The sequence below is a fragment of the Aythya ferina genome (genome assembly GCF_964211825.1).
Source record: "Aythya ferina genome assembly, chromosome: Z".
Lineage (NCBI taxonomy): Eukaryota > Metazoa > Chordata > Aves > Anseriformes > Anatidae > Aythya > Aythya ferina.
In genome coordinates this window covers 10020377-10040540 of record NC_140299.1, presented here as the reverse complement: position 1 = coordinate 10040540, position 20164 = coordinate 10020377, and the positions used below count along the sequence as shown (strand labels likewise).

Genomic DNA, 20164 nt, shown 5'->3' with positions numbered 1-20164 from the left:
CCGGGGAGGTTCCGGGGCGGCGGGCGGGGAGCGGAGGCGCTTGGGGGCAGCGATGCTGGGGCGGGCAGCGCCGGGGCTGCTGCGGGTGCGGCCGGGGGGAGAGCCCCTGGGGGGCCGGGAGGGTGTGGGGAGGGGTTGTGGCGGGGTTGTGGCCCCTTATAAATAGCGTGGGGTGCGAGGGAAGGGGCTGGGGGGGGGCCTGTGGGCAGCCACGCTGTGTGGACAGAGCCCACTTTGGGCACCTCGGGGTGCTGGGTGGAGGGGGAGCAGGGGGAGGAAGGTGAGGATGAGGATGAGGAGGGTGGTGGTGGTGGTGGTGGTGGTGTCAGGGGGCTCCACGCCGCGCCTCTCGGTCCCCGCAGCGCGCCCAGCAGCTGAAGCGTTCGGCCTGGCTGGCCCCAGCTCCGCAGCGGCTCAACTCCGGCCTGCCCGTCAACATCGGGGTGCTCTTCGTGCCGCAGCAGGAGGCCTGGGTGGTGGAGAGGATGGGCAAGTTCCACCGGATCCTCGAGCCCGTAAGGAGATGGGTTTCGGCCCTTCTGGGGGCTGGCAGGTGCCTGTGGCGGCGGCCGGGCGCGTGGTTTGCACGGGGTTTCAGGGACGCTCGGAGCACCCGGGATTATTCTGACAGGCTGCCATCCTTTTAGGTTGACTGATTTCCTTTATAATAGTGTGTTAAAAGCAGCAAGAAAGCTAAACTCACCACGTTTATTCTACTTGAAGCGTCTGCAGCATGTCGCGTACTTGGGCTTTGTTTGCACGGCGCTCTCTGGGTGGGCAAACTTCTGCCTGGCTTCGGGGCTCAGCTGCCTGATCCCACCTTTTTCGCAGGGTTTGAATTTCCTCATCCCTTTGCTGGATCGGATTCGTTACGTGCAGAGTCTCAAAGAAATTGTCATTAATGTCCCAGAGCAATCAGCTGTCACCCTAGGTAAGGAACAGGCTCTGTCTCCTGCCCTTTCCCTTTCCCTGCATCTGTGGTGAACAAGGGACAGCGTGGGGACAAGAGGAAATGTCCCAGGCTCCTAGAATCAGAGAGTCATTAGGGTTGGAAAAGACCTTCAAGATCATCTGCTCCAACCATGCCCCTACTCCCAATGTCACCCACTAAACCCTGTCCCTAAGCACCACGTCCAGCCTTTCCTTGAGCACCCCCAGGGACGGTGACGCCACCACCTCCCTGGGCAACCCGTCCCAGTGCCTGACTGCTCTTTCTAAGCAGAAATGTCTGTGGACCCAGACTTGCCCATACCCATGGCACTATGACCAGCAGAACCCCTGGAGGTCCCGTGAGCCTCTCTGGGCTGCTCCACTTCTTGCCATGATGAATACAGCAGGCAATAATCAATTTTTCAGATTTCAAAAGTTTTCATTTGTTGAACCAGGAAAAATCTCCCGTGTTTTTGTAAATGACACATAAAAATTTTGGATCTGGTTGGTGGACTTGTCTGTTATAACTCTAGTGTTAAGATTCTTTTTTTTTTTTTTTTTCCCTCCTAAATCTTTTATCTGTTAAGATAGCTACAGCACGAGATGTTTTGATCTTGACACCTGAGGTTTCTGGTGTATTTAAAAGTCAGAGTGAGGCACTTTGTAGGGAATGTAGGGATCCTTCTGACAAAGCATTTTACACAAGGAGACCTATTTCAGCTGATCCCTCTCTCCATGCTACACAGTTGACAACAGGAAGGAGAGGGATGACTGTGCCCAGCTCTATTAAATCTGTCAGGGGAGAGGGGGGCTGCCATGCCTTTTCTCCTCCGTTTTAGTAAACAGGATGTGTCATTCTTTTCCCGGCAGATAACGTCACCCTGCAGATTGATGGAGTGCTCTATCTGCGGGTCATGGACCCCTACAAGGTACCTGCTGTCCTGGGGCCCAGCTTGACCCTGGAGGCACGAGGCAGCTTGCAGCCTCCAGCACCCGTGGCTGTGCCCTGCAGGCTCTGCATGTGTAGCCTCACACAGCTGGCTGCCGTGGCCAGTCTCTCCTGGCCTTTTTCTCTTAGAGATGCACGCTTCAGCCTCTGTCAGGCTTGCTGTGCTCCACGAGTGGGTGGGCTGAGCGTCCCCTTCTTTGGGACTGCTCTCTTGGAGGAAGAAATCGATGGGGGTGCCTGTGGCAGGTTTTTCATCTTAGCACAACCTTTCCTCACCTTGCCTCTTTTGGGATCCCTTTCAGCAACACCACGGACTCTCTTGTTTTTGCTTCTGTTCCGCAGGCCAGTTATGGGGTGGAGGATCCTGAATATGCCGTGACGCAGCTGGCCCAGACCACCATGAGATCTGAACTTGGCAAACTCTCCCTCGACAGAGTATTCCGGGTGAGCAGGGGAGGTGGATACCAGCACCGCCAACATCTGGCAGCATCTCAGAACCCTGCGGGGCCTGTATGGCCATACATATAACACTAATGTGCCCTTCGCTTATATGGCATTAGGCTTCTGTTTCAGTCAGCCTGTTTGTGAATCCTGGGAGATGGGTCTTGCTTTGGATCTGTTTGGCCAGTGTCCACACCCAGCTGGCGTGATTGTGTTTCTCTCAAGTCAGCTGCACTTTGCTTAGGCCCAGTGATGAGTGTCCTGGCTGAAGTGGTTCAGGGGGGCTGTAACCCTTATTGGACAGAAGCAGGAGCTGTTGGTGTTCCTGGGACATCTCTGTATCCAGCTGTAGACCAGATGCTTGCATCAGCAATTTCAGTTTTCAGGGGCACTGCCCTTTCTAGGAGAAAGTGACCTCTCCGAGAGATGTGGGAAGCATCTTGCCCTGCCCTACACCTGTGGAGTTGTGATTTTCTGGCTGACCTTTGCCCACGAGACGAGGTGTCTATTTCCCTTCTGCCCCCTGTCTCATGCTAAGCACCTCTCCTTTGTTCTCTGCTGGGTTTTTTTGTGCCTGCCAGGAGCGTGAGTCCCTCAATGCCAACATAGTGGATGCAATCAACCAAGCCTCAGACTGCTGGGGCATCCGGTGCCTGCGATACGAGATTAAGGACATCCACGTGCCCCCAAGGGTGAAGGAATCTATGCAGATGCAGGTTCGTCTCTCTGGGTGGGCGATCTGGAATGAGAGGGAAGTTTCCCCTTCCACGAAGCAAGGCTGTTCTCCATCCAGAGCTGGCAGCACTCTGGGCCATCCTGCAGGGAGGGAAGCCTGTTGGCACTTTGGCTGTGAGCACACAGCTATTGAGTAAATAATCCCCATTCTTATTTCTGCAGTGGTGACCCCTGCCTAGTACATACAAGCTCTGCCAGCTCTTTTTAAAATCCCCGGGGCCTGTTGGGCTCTGCAGGAAGCAAACCCCAGAGCTGGAGATCTCCCCTTGAGGAAAGGGAGCCCAGGGCAGGCCTGGAAGGGGAGGAGGGGAAGCAGGCTGGCCTGTTAGTTGTGGACCAAACTGAGGGGGGTTGTGTGGGCTGGTGGGTGTTCATGGGAGCAGTTTCAGTGAGCTGGTGGTGCCCAGCAGCATTACAGTGAGTGCCCCACATTGGAGTCAGTGTGGCATATTGTGAGCAGCATGCCCAGGGTTGGGGCAGCGTGGCGTGGTGTGGTTTGGGCTCACTGCTGCAGCAAACTGCATCTGGGAAGCAGAACCAGCCCTCTCTCAGTTCTGTAGCTGTCTTCTTACCCTTTGCTAAGCTGCCCTTGCCCAGCAGGGACATAGAAGTGTCTTTGCTGTGCTTGCCCCATGGGTGGGATTCCCCCGAGTGGCTGTGGCAGGCAGGCATCTGACCTGTGTTTGCAGGTGGAGGCAGAGCGACGGAAGCGTGCGACAGTGCTGGAGTCAGAGGGGACGCGGGAATCTGCTATCAACGTGGCTGAGGGGCAGAAGCAGGCCCAGATCCTGGCGTCGGAAGCTGAGAAGGCTGAGCAAATCAACAAAGCTGCTGGTAGCACCTTTGGCTAGAACGTGCCCTGAACACCAGGGGATCTGCACCCCTCTGTATTGAGGGGTGGTGCTCCCTGGGAGCAGATTGCACTGCTGTGAGCCAGGCTGCCTCAGCTGCTCTCATCCCCCCTGCTGGGACCCTTGGGCTGTGCTGCAGTTGGTGTTGCTTCCCTACAGCCTGGGGCAGCAGGAGAGGTGTTGCAGGACAATCGTAGTGCTATTGTTAGAGAAAAGGAGGCATTGCATGCACTACGTTTTCTTGATGTATTTCTTGCAAGCGTGTTGTCACAGTTCTGATCTGCATCCCGTGCTTCCTTGCAGGAGAAGCCAATGCCATGCTGGTCAGGGCCAAGGCCAAGGCCGAGGCCATTCAGCTCCTGGCGGCTGCCCTGGCCCAGCAGGTGAGTGAGGGCTCCTTGGGGCAGCCAAAGCTTTGGTGCCAGCACGGGGAGGTGATCCCAAAGCTGGGGTGGCACCTGGCTTCCTCGCAGATACCCCTGGCATCTTAGCAAAGAGATTTGCTGACACCTGGGGCAGGCTGGGGGTGCGGGCACGGCTGAGCTCTTGGTGGTGCCTGGCTCAGCCTCCTTCATGCTGAGCCTCGGCCGTCTCTCCGCAGCACGGCAGCGCGGCTGCCTCCCTCTCTGTGGCCGAGCAGTATGTGAACGCCTTCTCCAAGCTTGCCAAAGACTCCAACACGGTCCTGCTGCCAGCCAACACCGGCGACATCACCCACATGGTCGCACAGGTCAGTGTCAGAGGAGGAGGGACCCTGCCTCTCATCAGAGGCTGAGGGAGGTGAAGCTCGCAGCCCCTGTTGAGGAGGTGGTGGTGCTGGGAGAGGAGAGGTGTGGACATGAGGAGGAATTTGGCCTGGTGGGTGGGTGTGAGATTGAAGGTGTGGGCTGGGAAAGCTGCTTTGCAGCATCCTGTGGGAACTGGAGGGTCTCTGTCGTAGCAGCCCCTGGCTGTGGGGCTGGCCTGAGCCAGCTTGCAGCTGTAGGAGACAGGACCCTTCTCTTCGTGCCAAAATAAGGTGGCAAAAATATGAGGTGAGTGATGACTTGAGGTGGAAGTTTGCCTCTTCCCTCTCCATCCCTGAAGAAACAGGACTGAACGGGGATTTGGGTAACTGAAGGCACCACTGAACTGGCAGGAGTCCTCCATGGGGCTGACTGATACTGTGGTGTAGCACAGCGACATCAGAGCCACGAACAGAGCCCCTTTAGAGACTGCTGCGGCCCTGCCTCCTTGTGGGACCTGCCCTGTCCCAGCCCTGTGTGTGCCCTGTGAAAAATCGCCACAGCCCCACAGCAGGGACACTTCTCGCTGCCCCACAGGGCCTCCTCCAGAGATGTTCCCAGTCCCCATAAGCGTGCGTTGTCTCTCCTCCCTGATGGCTCTGTCATTCCCTGCAGGCCCTGGGCATCTACACCACGCTGACCAAGACGCAAGCTGTGAAGACTCAGGACGAGATACCTCCAGCCCACGGGGACCCCCAGCCCCCCAGCACGGAGGTGCTGAAGGCAGAGCAGGCAACCTCCAGCTAGCGGGGCCTGGAGGACACTGGACACACTGACGGCGCAGCACCTGCCAGAGGGGATATTTGCTCAGGGCCTGCTGGGCTGTGGGGAGCTCTGCTCTGCTGCCCTCCCCAGTGGGACTCTCTTCTTTTCCTTCCCTTAGCCCTAATTTTGTATTTGGATTTAATCATGTAATAAATAGTCCTGGTGCTGCAGCACATCCTGGTGGTGCTCAGGGCTGTGTGTCGATGCGGGGTGAGGTGATGTTCGTCCTGAGCAACTCGGGGGGCTGGATAATCTGCAAAGAGGATTGCTCTGTGGGGCTGTGGGCTGCCTGTCCCTGTGGCTGGATTTTCGTGCAGCCTCGCACCGGGCTGGGTTTCACCTCACGTGTGGCAGCTCGAGCTGTCGCTGCTGTCCTAAGGGGATGGGGACTGGGACAGGGGTACAGTGGGTACTGGTGCAACTGGTGTCAGTGCCCAGTGAGGGCTCATGGCCTGCTCTGAGGAGAAGGGGAGCAGCACAGGAGTGTGTCAGGGACCCAAGAAGTGCTTATTTTGGGGGACAAATCTCTCAGGAACCCTACAAACCCCATGGGACTGCTTCGTGTCTGAGGCAGTGGTCGGGCGGAGGGGATTTTCCCCGAGTTTTTCCGCGGCGCTGCATTAACCCACGAAGCCCCCGCTCAGGCTGGGCTTGGGGGAGGGTCTCGGCTCCCTAAAAAAAAGCCTTTTTGGAGGACTCGGCTCTGGGGAACGGCTCCCGGCCGCCGGGTGCCGCTGTCGCCTCCGCCTCCTCCTCCTCGCCTCGCCGCCGCTGGGCGCTTCCGAGGGCGGCGGAGGCCGGGCCGCGGGGGCCGCAGGTGAGGGAGGGCCGGGGGGTGCCCGGGAGGGGGGGTGAGAAGGGTGGGGAAGGGCCCGGAGCGGTGGGGGAGGACAGTGGGGGGATTTTGGGGGAGGCTGAGGGGAGTGGGGGCACGGGGAAGGGGCGCTGGGGGGCGAGAGGTGGCAGGGGGGCGGGGGGCGGGGAGCGGTGGTCGGCGTGTGGGGCTGGGGGTGTCAGGGGGGTTTGGGGGGTGTCAGCGGGGTTTGGGGGGTGTTAGCGGGGTTTTGGGATCAGGGAGGGTTTGGGGGGGCATGGAAGGGGGCAGGGGGTAGGCAGCAGGCTGGGGGAGCGGGGTGGTGGTGGTGGAGGGGATTTGGGGTAGCAGGGGGTGGCAGCACTAAGGGATTTACTCAGGTTGGGAGGTGTTTGTAGGGGCGGTGGGGTGCATGGGGTGGGTGCTGGTAAAGCCCTAGGGGACTGAGTTGACCCCTTCTCCCCCCGCAGGATGCAGCGGTGGCCAGTGCTGCTCTTCCTGGCCTGGGTCTGCTTTCTGTTTTTTGCTGGTATCGGGCTCTTCGTGAGCGGTTTCCTGCTCACCCGCATCGAGCTCGCCAACAGCAGTTCCTGCTCAGACCCGCTGGTGCCGCCGCCCTGGGACGAGCAGAGCCTGCCGCCAGGCTCCTGCTGGCTGCCCCGCCGCTTCCCCAAGGCCGTGCTGGTCATCATCGATGCCCTGCGTTTCGAGTTCGCCAGGTTTAACCCAGCCAAGGTCAGCCCGCTGCCCTATGAGAACAAGCTGGGTTTCCTGCACCGCCTGGCCAGCTCCCAGCCCCGCCATGCTCGCCTCTACCGCTTCCGAGCCGACCCCCCCACCGCCACCATGCAGCGCATCAAGGGGCTCACCACCGGCTCGCTGCCCACCTTCATCGACGTGGGCAGCAACTTTGCCACCTACGCGATCCAGGAGGACAACCTGCTGGCACAGCTGGGGCAGAACGGTACGTGTGGTGTCCGTCTGGGGGGAAAAACATGGAAAACGCTGGCCAGGACCTGTATTCCTCTCTCTCTGTGGTGAGGGAGCTGTTTACCATGCCACCCATTAGCTCATTATTTCACCTTCACCCAGATATCAATTATTTCGGCCTGGGCTGTCATGCAGGCTGGGTTTCTCTGGCGTGTTCTGAGAGTAGGAAGCAAATGGGAGCATGGCTGGGATTTCTACAAAGATGGTGAGGAAGCAGGTGAAGGTGGCTGTGCAGGTGGTGACTCACAAGGTCACCACCAGGAGTGGCTGTGAGAAGCCAAGGGCATTGCCAGTGGGTTGTGTTTGCAGTTGGGTGATAGGCCTCACAGGGGCAGAGCTGGGCCAGGTGTGCCGTGGGGTGTCACACAGGGTGCCTGCGGCTGTCACCACGGGTTTTTTTTTGTAGTTTGGTGCTGTCTGGCTGTGTAAAGAGCTTGTTTGGGTGGGATGATGGAGTGGAGAGAGAGAACTGGGCCTGGTTAGCCTGGGAAAGAGAAGACTGAGGAGAGACCTCATCAATGTGTTTAAATTTCTGAGGGGAGTGTGTCAAGAGGATGGAGCCTGCCTCTTTTCAGTTGTGCCCAGCGACAGGATGAGGGGCAACGGACACCACCTGAAGCACAGCAGGTCCTGGCTGAATATGAGAGGGCATTTCTTTACTGTCAGGCTGACAGCCCAGGAACAGGTTGCCCAGAGAGGTTGTGGAGTCTCCTTCTCTGGAGATATTCTACAAGAGGCGCCTGGATGCCATCCTGCGCACTGTGCTCTGGGCGATCCTGCTCGGCAGGGGGTTTTGGACTGGATGATCCTCAGAGGTCCCTTCCAACCTCAGCCATTCTAGGATTGTGTCACCCAGAGATTTCCTTCTAGGGCTCAGTGCAGCAAGGATGTTAGTCATGCCTGTGCCTAGGGTGAGGCAGCAGTGCTGGGCTGTCAGCTTCCCCGTGCATGAGAAAGGTGGGCGTGTGCAGTAAGTCATCAGAAGCCAGAAACACTCGTAGACCCTGCGCAGGGTTATGGTTCCTGCTCCCATGCTGGAGAGGCCCTGTGAAAACACCAAGGGGTGGCTGGTGGCGGACAGAACAAGGATGGGCAGAGTGAGGGCAATGGAAAGTTGCCGTACTTTTGCCTTCTCTTTTCTGCATGTGAAGCCCCATCACTGTCATGTTTCAAGTCTCAGCACAGAATTTTTATTTTAGGTCACTTTTGAGTGTGGGTTGGAGAGGAGCCAGTGCTCCAGAGCCTGACCTGGATCTGCCCGGGCTCTTTTCACTAACGTGGGTAATGGCATAACTCACGTGGGCTCCCAGCTCCCGTTAACTCCTTTCTTTGTGCCTCAGGAAGAAGAGTGGTCTTCATGGGTGATGACACTTGGGAAGGACTCTTCCCAAACAAGTTTTTCCGCTCATATTTCTTCCCTTCTTTCAACGTGAAGGATCTTCACACTGTGGACAATGGGATCCTGCAGCATCTCTATCCCACCGGTAAGCAGCTCTTCCCCCAGGGCTTGGCTAACCCTTTATCTTATGCAGAGGTCCTGCTGCAAGTTTGGGGTAGAACTGTGGAGTTTTTGTTTTTTATTCCAGAGTGGCACTGGGCAGCCTCACCCACTGTTGTCTGCTGCCCGGGGATTACAGTGCTCTAGCTGGATTTCCACAGATAAACCAGCTTTCGGAGCCTGTAACTGCTTCTCTAAGTACTTTTCCTCCATCTGGGAGAGAGCACAGATTGGTAGGATTGGGCTACAGTTTAAAGCTATCCTAGAAATACACTGCTAGGAGAGAACAGGAGGACCATCTCTCTCCTCACACTTAATTTTGGTGCGTGGCCACCTGGGCAGTGGCGCAGGACATACCCAGTAGTGCAGCTACGTGGTGGGAGGCTGGGGCACAGCGCTGCTCTCAACAGAATTTCACGTCCCAGTCTTGGGGAGAAGGCGAAGTGTGAGGCTGATCTGTGAATTTTGTGAGATTTCAGACTCCTCGCTGAGCATGTGGGACTAGGGGAAATGTTCTTTGCTTTATCTGTGCATAAATCTAGCTAAATCAAAGTTGTAAAAGTCTTTCACAGGAAAGGAGGGGAAGTTGCCCCAGCAATAGGTGCTACCTTGTAGGAGAGATGCAGTTTGTCACTGAGCTGCAAGCTTGTTGGTTTTCATGTGTGATGACCCCAAAGCAGAGGAGAGGGGCTGGGGTGACTTTGTACCTAGGGACAGCAGTGGTGTGGCAGGCCCATGTCCCAGGTGGGACGCAGCAGGGCATGTTGATGAGGCTGACCTGAAATATCTCCAGGGAAGGACTGGATTTCTGCATTCTTCTTTTCCTGAGCCTCCCCTCGGTTTAGCTCAGTTTATGTCAGTTTGAGTTGAGGGTATTTCAAGATGGCATGGGTGACACTGGGCCATTCCTCTCCTGAGGGGTGGTGAATGAAAAATATGGATATTGGGACACTTGCTGGGCGTTGAGCTCTCCGCAGTGTGGCATCAAGGTGCACAGGCTAAGAGTCTGGCTCTGTTAAAACATTCACTGATCTGCTTGAAAGATGGGAGTGAAGATGGGAGGAGCGGAAGAATCAGCAGTTTTCAGAGGTAGCCAGAGAGCTCTGGCAAAGGGATCCAGGAAGAGAACACCTTCCTAAATCCTTGGCTATTATGTGACAAGGCCTCTCTTGTTCTGCAGTGGACAGTGGTGAGTGGGACTTGCTGATTGCACACTTCCTCGGCGTGGACCACTGCGGGCACAAGCACGGACCTGACCATCCTGAAATGGCAAAGAAACTCACCCAGATGAATGAGATGCTCAGGTGATTACCTGGTCACATCTTCCCAAGGCATTTATGGACGGAGAGGGCAAGAGGGAACATTTACTGTGCCTGTTACAACAGAAAATGGCTGTGACCACCAGCAGATAAAACCCCAGCTGTGGGACAGTCTCAGTTGTGTAGACCTGTGTTTGTGAGGGAATGGCAAAGAACAAGGTTTGGTTTTGAAACCAAGGTTGTCTTCAGATCTTGGAGCCTTGGTTCTCAACCAAACCATGGTGGTGCATGTAGAGTACAGCTGAGCCTCGCTTTCTGCATCTCTAAAATAAAGACTGTCACAGTGGAACTTGGCTAATATTTGAAAAGCATTTGGAGAACCCTGGCTAGGGAATGCTGCGTTTACTGTGCAGGCTCATGAGTTGTGCCTTCGTGTCAGAGGGCAGGATGGGATCCAGAAGTTCTGATCACACAGCACAAAATGCTGTGGCTTTTGACTCAGGATTGATTTCATTTTTGCTGCTGGAAGGAGGGCATAACTTGTGAGAATGTGAGAATGTGAGCATGTGAGAATGAAGCATACATAATGTCATACTTCTTCCATCCTTCAGGGACAAATCCCCTCTGTCTTCCTTCAAAGTAGGAGATTGCTCACACAATGTGATACAATAGACAAGTCCCAAATAGGATCAACCTGAAATTTGTTCCTATTGGGAACATTCCTTATGAATTGTATTTTTTCAGAGGTCCCTTAAGGCCTTAAGCAACCCTGTTCACAGGGGTTTTAGGCAACATCGGTGCACTCCATCTCAGGGCTCGGTTCATTTTTGAAGCATCCATTACCCTAGTCCATGGTTTAGTTGTTAGAGCTTCGTGTCAGCACTTAGTTTTGCTCAGATCCTTTTGTGTGCTTCACCCCTGTCGTGCAGGCAGGCTTGGTGGGGGCATGTTGTCTCCCACCCATGCTTCTAAATGTTGACCTTCCTTATCATGGTGCCAGGTCCTTGGTGGAACACCTGGGGAATGACACCCTTCTTCTGGTGGCTGGGGACCATGGCATGACAGAGACTGGAGACCACGGTGGTGACAGCGAGAAGGAAGTGAACGCAGCACTGTTTGTGTACAGCAAAACGCCCCTGTTTGACACCGACCCTCCTGAGGTGAGAAGCAGCTGATCCTTAGCTGCCACTGCCTGAGGTGGCATCCAGGGGGAAAACTGCGTCGTGGGGTACAGAGGGGAAGAGCACAGAGGGTAACAGCTCTATTGGGGTTTGGATTGAGATGGCTGGGAAGTCTGTCACCTTTCCTGAGAGGGTGGAAATGTGGGGCTGGTGTTTGGGACCCAGTCACAGACACTCAGAGGGATTCGGGCCCCTCCGGCTGTGAGGAGTGTTTGAGTGAGGCCTGGTGAGCAGTCAGACAGCCAGAACCAGACCCAAGGACCTGCAGGAATCCTCCCTCATCTGTTGTCAGCGGGACTGAGCTTCCCATGCTTTAACCCCTCCTGCTTCCCACAGCATCTCCTCTTGGCAGGGCTGCCTTCCCCACCGTCCCCTCTCCCAGGTGGAAGTCCGCCTTGCTGTGTCCTTGCCAGAAGCCTCATTCCTCCCCTGTCTCTCCAGGAGCCTGAGGCCATTCCCCAGGTGAACCTGGTGCCCACTGTGGCCCTGCTGCTGGGGGTGCCCATCCCCTACAGCAACATCGGGGAGGTGATGGCTGAGCTCTTCTCCGGGGACGGCGATGCTGCGTCTGCAGCCTTGCAGCAGCTCTCTGTCTATCACGTCAACGCCAAGCAGGTACGGGCACGGCCTTCTGAGCTGTTCTTCTCTCGTGTGGAGGGGAAACAGCAGGGAGAGACTTGCTGACAGTCCTGGGGTAGTAACGGGGGTTAGATGTGCAGTCCTGGCTCCTGGAAACGTGGGGAATTTACTGCACACAGCTTCTCGTGTGGGAGCTGCTCTCAGCCTGCTGGAGAAGATGTGACAGCAGAAGTGTTCGGTGTCTGCAGTGTGTTTGTAGAGGAGCAGGGTGCTTTGACATTTAAAGGTGATAATGTAATTTACTGTCCATTAGTCACCGGGAATATTCATCATGGTCTGCGAGGAGTTAGCCTCATCCAGTACTGTCTATTTAAATATTTGCACTGAGCTGTCTGAGGAGGTTTCTGGATTGATCATGTTGGCCTTTAAGAAGCATTGGCTTACCAGGGATGTCGGGCAAGCCTGGGGGCAGCTAGTGTGAACGTTTGCCATTTGTGGGCAGAGGCAGGCTGATTCTGCCTGCACTCTGAGGAGACTGGAAGCCGTATGAATGTGTCAGTGAGTTTTTGGGATTGAGCTGATCTACACTGCTGAGCAGCTTGATGTTTGCGCAGGTGCCTTGCCCTGCTAATGCCCTGTTAAGGCTTTTCTTCAAACTTTGGGATTATAGCTGGCTCTGTTCCTGTGGTCTTGAAGTAAGAGGCAGAAGGAGCTCTCCTTAGCCCATGGTACAGTGCATTAATGTACTTGTACTCAAAAAGAGAGAACAGTTTGTTCTGATCCACTACAAGCTCTTTAATGTGATGTTTATCCTCAGGAGAAAAAAAAAAAAAGGTGAAAGTTGACATTGGGTTTGGAATAATTCCATTCTGAAGGGGTTGTGTGAGGAGGGTGACGGTGAATCCCTTTCCTGGTGCTTTTTTTCTGACCCTGTGTGCTCTCTCCTGCTTACAGGTGGATCGCTTCCTGCGCTCCTACTCGCAGGTGGCTCAGGACCTGCCAGCGGAGCAGCTCCAGCGCCTGCAGGAGCTCTTCTCCAGCACTGTGGAGGAGCACACTCAGCTCTTGGCCCAGGTGCAGGGGGCGATGCTGACGTCTCCAGAGATGGAGCCCAGGCTCAGGAGCCTCATCAGTCGCTTCCAGCTCTACCTGCGGGAGGCACGGGCTGTGTGCACCCAGTCCTGGGCCCGCTTCCATCCCCTGCGTATGGTGGGGGGCTGCGCCCTCATTGCTGCGTCCTGCTTGCTCTGCTACGTGGCCTCAGAGCTGGCCGCAGTGTCAGACTCTTTCTATCGCAGCTGCCTCCTTTACCCACTGCTCTGGGGCCTGGTGGTGGCTGTTCTGCTTGGGCTGGCCTGCACGTTCACCCAGGAGGGGCTGGATCTCCTCCTGCTGTCCTCTTGTGCAGCCGCAGCTTCTCAGCTGGGCTTTTTCTGGCACTGGTGGGGCCGGCATCCCAAACGAGCCCGTTTGGTGGGCAGCCAGCCACCCTTGGCCAGCGTTGGCCCGAGGCAGAGGCTGCGAGCGTGGCTGGTCCTGGCCTTCCCCATGGGCATCCTCCTGTTCCGCTGCGGAGCTATGTTTTCCGATAGCTTTGTGGTGGCTGAGGCCCGGGTGGCCCCATTCCTGCTGGCCTCACTGGTGACGTTGCTGGTGGGGAAGCTCCACTGGGACGGTCGCCTGACTGTGCCAGAAGGCCCCAAGCAGCAGCTCCTTGGCTTTTCCTCTTACCGCAAAGAGAGCTGGTACCTGCTGTGCCTGGTGGCCGCGCTTCTGCTCTGCGTGCGCCTCTCCGGCTTCTTCCACCAGTGCCGTGAAGAAATCCCTCAGTGCCGGCCCTCTGTTTTCCTCGCGCCTCTTGCCAGCCTGAGAAACACACGGGCCAAGAACCTCTTCTACCTCCTGTGCGTGGCCTTGCTGGCCGGGATGGTGTACGCGGTGCGGAGCTGGCTGCGGCACTACGGCAACCTGAACAGCTCCGACCCCCTCGTGCTCTTCGTGCGCTGGGGCTTCCCGCTGGTGGTCCTCTGCATCGCCTGCTACTGGGCCGTCGCCTCCAGCGCCGAGGACTCTCTTGGCAAGCTGCAGGAGCTGGTGCAGGTGGCCGTCGTCGCCTTTCCCTGGGCCGTCTACGGGTTAACGTCCGTGGGGTTGCTGCTCCTGCTGTGCCATCCCATGACGGTGTTCGCAAAGGACACGCGGGAGTCGGCGGGATCCATCGTCACTCCCTACCAGGGGGTTCCCAGCTCCGAGGTCGACTTCCTCCACGTCATACCTCAGATCTACAGGAGGATGCAGGAGTCTCAGAAGAATCGCCTGGAGCGGGGCAGCTGCAGGGCCACGGTCGCAGCGTACGGGCTGGGCAGCGTGTACTCGGCGGCCCTGGTCATAGCACTCACCCTGCTGGGCTTCCTCTTGATGCTCCTGCACAGCGAGCGGCTGAGTCTCGCCTTCCTGCTCCTCTTCCTGGAGGCCTTTGTGCTGCTGCACATCCACACGCGTGCCAGGAGCCTCGCAGGAGACACTGGTAAGTCGGGGCTCGGTGGATGTGCACCCTGAGCCTCATCTGCAGCAGCCTTGTCCTGGTTCCAGTGGGAGAGGTGGGGCTCCGTCTCCAATCCTGGGGGAATGGCAGTGCACTGATCCTCCTTGGAGGATCCTCCTAGTTTCTGTTAGACTGCTTAAGTCCTCAATTAGAAGAGAAATGGGAGGAAATGTGGGAGAAGGAGGAAATCCTACCCCCGTCCCTTCTCTGCAGGGTGTGAGCAGCCACCAAGCACACTGCTCCGGATAGAGTCCAGGAGCAGGGTGGGCAGCAGAGGGAATGTCTGGTCACACACAGTGTCCTGTGCCAGCAGTCTGGCTAGTTTCTGTGTCTCAGAAAAGCATGTGGGAGGGGAACCTGGAAGAAAACCCACTAGGCTTCTTTGGACTGTCTTGTTCTTTGATACTGATATCTCTCTCTCTCCCCACCCTCTCTTTCAGAGTCTTTTTCAGTGCCCTGGTTCGCAGTCATCTCCTGGCTCCTTGCTGCTTCCCAGTTCTTCTACTCCACGGGCCACCAGCCCATCTTCCCGGCCATCCACTGGAATGCAGCCTTCGTGGGCTTCCACCTCGACCACAGCACGAACCTCCTTCCTGCTGTCCTGGTGGGCGCCAACACGTTTGCCTCCCATATCCTCTTCGCAGGTAAATCAATTTCTTCCTGGGCCGTTGAGCCTGAGCAGGCACGGCTCGCTGCCTTGCCTCGTCTGGAGGCTGAGCGCGAGGTGATGAAGGCTCCGGCACCAGCTGAACAGCAGCATCCTCACTGTCCCCTTCTGGGGCCACAGAGCTGCCCGTGGCCTGCAGCCTCCGTGCAGTTGTGCCTGACCAGCGAGCTGGAGCTGGGGTAGATGCGTCCTGCACGTCCAGGGCGTGACAGCAGAGCCTAGACTGCTCCTCATCTCCTGGGCTCCCGGTAACTTCATGTGCCTTTGTCCTTGAGGTAGTCGGCTGCCCTCTGCTCCTGCTTTGGCCCTTTGTGTGTGAGATGCCCAGCTCACAGAAGAAGAAACCCAAGAAGGAGCCCCAGGAGGAGCTGCAAGAGGTGGAGGAGCACATGATGGAGATGAGGCTGCGGGAGTCCCCGGAGAAGTTCTCCGCTGCTCTGCTGCAGCTGGGGCTGAAATACCTCTTTGTCCTCGGGACACAGGTATGGGCTGAGGCGGGGTGGCTGTCTGAGAGGAAAACAGTGTGCTGTGAGGACCGTGGGGCACCCTGACGTGGGAAGGGGCTCAGCCAGGACAGAGACAGGCCCAGGGGTGATGCATCTAGTTGCAGGTGGAAGAGCAGATGCACAGTTCCTCTTCTTAACCATGCCGTTTGCCTTTTGCTTTGGGAAGGGCTCCAGCATGGAAGCAGAAGAGCAGATTAGGCTGCTTTCCCTTTCCATCTGCCCAGAGTGGGAACATCTGTTCAGGAACTGCTGGGTTGTAGTCTTGCTCCCCCTCGTCCCAGTCATGCATCTCTATTTGTGCCAGCTCTGTTATTTTCATCTGTTCTCGTGTTGTGGTGATGCAGGGAGCTCAGCATCAGGAATCTAATCCCACAAAACAAGTGAGTAGCTTTTTGGGGTTTAGCCTTTCAAATTGCTCTTCTGTGTGGTCAGACCAGGGACAGCTCACGGGAAGGGGCAGGCTCTTGCAGCAGGACAGCAGGAATGTCCCTCTCACCTCCCTGGTGCTGTCCCAGACCAGCCCTTTCCTCAGAGGGCCTGTGTGCACCACGAGCTGTTTGTGTTTCCTGGCTTGAGGACACAAAGAAAGGGAATCCTCTTTGGGATGCTTATTTGTGATGTGTCCCATGCCAGCCCCTCAGGTGTGCGTGGTTTAGTTCCACCTTCAGATGTGAATGTACTGCCCAGGTCTCTCCAGAGTCACCCGTAACTTTTTTTCCTGGTCTCCCCCACAGCTTCTGGCCTGTGTTTGTGCAGCTATGATCCTCAGGAGGCACCTCATGGTCTGGAAAGTCTTTGCCCCAAAGTAAGTCCCAGGAGTTGCTCCAATGCTGGGTGAGGGCTCGTATCTCTGACATCTTGGCTAGAGTTCACAGCCAGTAATGCTGGACGTGACAATATGATTGATCTTTCATGACTTTTTACCTAGCAGGGGCTGTAGGAGTGTCCTTGTTTAATTCCTGCTTGAAGTACAGAAGGTGGATTTAAGCTGGAGCATTAAAGCTTGTCCTTCTGTTGATTTCCAAGGACACCCAGAGTCCACCTGGAAGCTAAGAATATTCGTGTCAGGGAGCCAAAGGCAGAGGTACCAGAGCACAAATGAGATGCAGACCTTTGGGATAGCAGGCATGCAGGGCATCCTTGGCCTCTGAGGATCTCCAGATCTCACTTGGGTGCCTTCCTGATCAGCCTCTAAACCAGTCAGGAGCCAGAGGCATGCTTTGCTTCCAGGTTGCAGGCAGCATGCACTGCTGGGGAGTGAGTCTAATTCAGGTTTTAGGATCTGTGATGCTAGCAGCCTCTCACTGTCAGGGAAACCTGTCTGCTGGGAGTGAGCATAGCATGCTGGCTGTGATATCCTTGCCGTGTCTGTTGTCCCTGCAGGTTCCTCTTTGAGTCGCTGGGCTTCGTGGTGAGCAGCATCTGCCTGCTGCTGGGGATCTCCCTGGTGATGCGTGTGGACTGTGCCGTCAGCACCTGGTTCAGCCAGCTTCAGCTCAGGTAGCGCTGGAGATGTGGGGATCCTGACCTGCTCGTCGGCCGAGGCTGTGGTCATCTCCCTGCTTCCCTGGGGCCGGGAGGGATGCACCAGCCGCCAGCAACGAGTGCCTGCCGACAGCAGTCGGGGATTATCTCCAGCTCCCTGCCTCAGCGTCGCACAAAAGGACCGGTGCCAGCTGTTCCCTGCTCGTTGTGAAGCTCTGCAGGGAGCGTGTTTCTCAGCGGCTGAGGCTGGAGCTCTTGCTGGGAGTTTGTTAGCAGCAGGAGGAAGCCGAGAAGCAAGAGTCCTGAAGTGCTCCTCTGGGGAAACACCGACAGGAGGCCTTGCTGCTGCTTTCTTGACAATTGTCCCCACTGTGCAGCTGGTAGGCTGCAGGGGCCGGCAAGGTGCCTGGAAACGTCACCTTGCCTGAGCAGAGACATTGACTTACTGGAAGGGGATCGCTGAGGAGGGGAGGGAAGGGGAAAGGAGGAAAGGGAAGGCTACGACCCTGCCCTCTTGCTGGGTCCTGCAGCCACCACTTCTCTCCACATGCTCAGTTTTCATGCTGGAATCAAAGTGCACACAATTTTGTATGCAGATGGTTCCTGGGGTCTCGGTGGCAGCTGCTCCACTGTCAAGCCAGTTTGTTGGTCTGTAGTGAGGCCCGTCCCACCCTATGCTCCTATTTTCCTAGTCTTTCTCGACACTACTAGGGGCAGTGGGGAGCAGGCTCGGCTGTCTTGTACAGCCAGCAGCAGCTCAGCTTGTTGGGAAGGTGGTAGCAGGGAGAACTGTGTCCATGACTGAGAAGCTCCACTGGTGGTCTTGGCCTGGCAGTGTCCACACAGACTGGGCTGTGGCAGCCAGGGCTCCCTGTCTTCTCCTGAGCACGTGCCACAGGATGCCAGCAGTTCATTGGGAACAGTTGGGTTGCATTCGGACATAGTGACAGCATCTGACTCACCTCTATATTGGGCCTTGTCAGGAGGAAGGGGGAGGCTGGAGAAGGTCTCCTAACTGCAGGAGCAGCCTTGGTGTGTGCTGGGAACAGCTGCTTGAAAGCCCTGAGCGTGTGACAACTCCTCTGCGAGGTGGCCTAACCCGCTGGTACCTGCGTACATGCTGAGGGATGTTGATGTCACCTTGATGGGATCCCACGCACTGCAGAGGATGGCGCCTGTGATCCAATACTTGGTGCTTATCTCCCTCTTAACCTTGCTTTTCTGCATGGGGCTTTGTGCTGCAAGCGAGCTGTCTCCTACCTGCTCTTGACGGCTTGCAGTCAGGAGATGTATTTCTGTGTGGGCAGGCGTGGGAAGTAGTGACCATGGTGCCTGGCTGCATTCCAGCTAAATTCCCCCTGCGCTGCTGATCTGAGCTGGGATTTCTTACTGCCCTGAACCACTGTGTGGCTTTACTTGGTGCTATGAAACCTTTCATCTCTTTCTTCTTGGAAAGAGCTGGGGACTGCTTGCCTTGGTTTCAAGCTTTGATTTTTGTTCTGGTCCCCACTGGGTTTTTAACTCATGCATTGTAACTGCCCCTGCTTGAGTTCCTCGCTGCAGGCTGCCTGTGTAACTCCTCGACTCTTCCTCTCCTCTGCCCTGGAGAGTCTTGGGAAAAGTGTCTCGCTGCTTCACTGATCGTTTGAGTTCTTGCTAACAGCCCCAAGTGCCCAGCAGCCGTAGAAAATATCCATTGAGGACAGGTTTAGTTGTATTTTGCCTGAGCAGGGTGGCTGATGCTTGCTCACGTGCTAGGGTGCAATTCCCGAGAGGCTTATACTGCTCTGATTTTGGCTTCTGTTGACCTGCTTGTGCTCTTCCACCTCAGCCTTGCATCTCCCCTGCCCTGTGGGCCTGTCCTGCTTAATTTCACCTGACAAAAACAGGGACTGTGTTGTAGCTGCCTTGGCTGGCGCACTGCAGCCTGGTTGCATGCACAGTGGTGCTGGTGCAAGGAAAGGGGCAGCAGCTTGCAGCTTGGAACTGTGGGGATAGGAAGGGGGCAACCCACCATTAGATAGGCTTAAGCAGTTTCATCCTTGAGATATTTTTTTGGCTGTGTACTGTGACTCCTTAGTGGCCAAAGGAGTGGTTTTCAGGTACCACAGGGGTTATGCTGAGGTTTGAGCGTGCATTGGTGGAGAGAAGGGAAGGGATGGAGGTAGCAGCTCCCCAGTGAATTTTCATTTAACGTGAGGTTAAGGTGTTGCTAAACCCCAAGGCTGGGGCCCCCATAGTTCTTCTCATAACCTCATGAACTGGTTGGGAGCTTGCTGCCTGAATGTCTGTGTGCTGGCAGAAGTCCTTACGGCCACTAAGGTTGTAACGCCGGCCTGTGACACCCCTGCTGCTGCCACCCAAGCCTCTGGCCTTTGTTCTCTCCCACCTTTGGGACTAGGTCCTCTTTCAACATCTGCCATCATGCCACCAAGCCTTCCCGTGCCTGTTTTTCATGGTCGGAGCACTCAGCATCCTCTCCTCAGCCCACCATCTCCCAAAGATGTGGCCTCTGCGGTCCTGCAGGGGCTGGAGGCTCGCAGCCCAGGGAGGCTGCGGCAGGGCAGAGGGAACTGAGCTGCAGCTCCCTAAAAACACACACATGTGTCTCACCAGAGACCTACCAAATGGCATTGAGTCCCCGTATAAATTCTGACTTCTAAAGTCAAAATTAGGGCTTTTTTAGCCATTTCCTGTTTTAATAGATTTGAGCCAGTGACAAAAGCTGAAGCTCCATTGGGGCGCTTCAGACAAATCGTTCTGCCTACTCATGCCGCAGTCTCCTCTCCAGAAATACCGTAACCTCATTCCCCGAGTCCTCTCACAGAAGACTAAGGATGCATTTCGGCTCACTGCAGCTGGGTTTGCTACTTGTGGTAGCGAAACTGCAAGTACGTTGTCACTGTGGTGATACTGAGGACAGAGGACTGGCCACTCGTGCCGGCTGTTCTGCCAAGGGAGACTGGCTACTACACCAAAGAATTTAGAGTCAAGAAAAGTTTTCCAAGGGCTGGAGATCCTCCTTCTTTCACTGACATGTTTAGTCTTTACCAGCTTTCCCCAATGGCCCTCAAGCTGATTGTTTGGCTGCTGTTCTTCTGAGTACGCTCAGGATGACAGAGTTAACATTTGTCCAAGGCTTGATGACCTCAGAATGACAACATGCTGCTGGTGGTGGAACAGA

General features: G+C 56.1%; 2 protein-coding genes across 4 annotated transcripts; both read left to right on the top strand.

Moving 5' to 3' along the window:
• Positions 1 to 10: 10 nt before the first annotated feature.
• On the top strand, positions 11 to 5631 carry STOML2 (stomatin like 2). Its single transcript, XM_084504363.1, has 10 exons — positions 11 to 85; positions 363 to 515; positions 832 to 931; positions 1801 to 1859; positions 2222 to 2323; positions 2902 to 3036; positions 3745 to 3889; positions 4210 to 4289; positions 4508 to 4636; positions 5307 to 5631. Exons 1-10 carry the CDS (start codon positions 53 to 55, stop codon positions 5436 to 5438), a joined length of 1068 nt encoding a protein of 355 aa, XP_084360489.1. The 5' UTR covers positions 11 to 52; the 3' UTR covers positions 5439 to 5631.
• A 567-nt stretch (positions 5632 to 6198) lies between these two features.
• On the top strand, positions 6199 to 20160 carry PIGO (phosphatidylinositol glycan anchor biosynthesis class O). Of its 3 annotated transcripts, none has more exons than XM_084503752.1 (11): positions 6199 to 6273; positions 6741 to 7234; positions 8601 to 8744; positions 9939 to 10062; positions 11018 to 11177; positions 11640 to 11813; positions 12732 to 14304; positions 14763 to 14966; positions 15269 to 15471; positions 16230 to 16300; positions 16879 to 20160. In XM_084503752.1, the coding sequence occupies exons 2-11, from the start codon at positions 6742 to 6744 to the stop codon at positions 16997 to 16999; spliced, it is 3267 nt and encodes a 1088-aa protein (XP_084359878.1). In that variant the 5' UTR covers positions 6199 to 6273; position 6741; the 3' UTR covers positions 17000 to 20160. The 3 variants fall into 3 exon arrangements, with proteins under 3 accessions (XP_084359878.1, XP_084359880.1, XP_084359879.1); XM_084503753.1 differs by lacking the exon at positions 6199 to 6273 and adding an exon at positions 6280 to 6291; XM_084503754.1 differs by lacking the exons at positions 16230 to 16300; positions 16879 to 20160 and having other exon boundaries at positions 15265 to 15448.
• Positions 20161 to 20164: the final 4 nt, after the last annotated feature.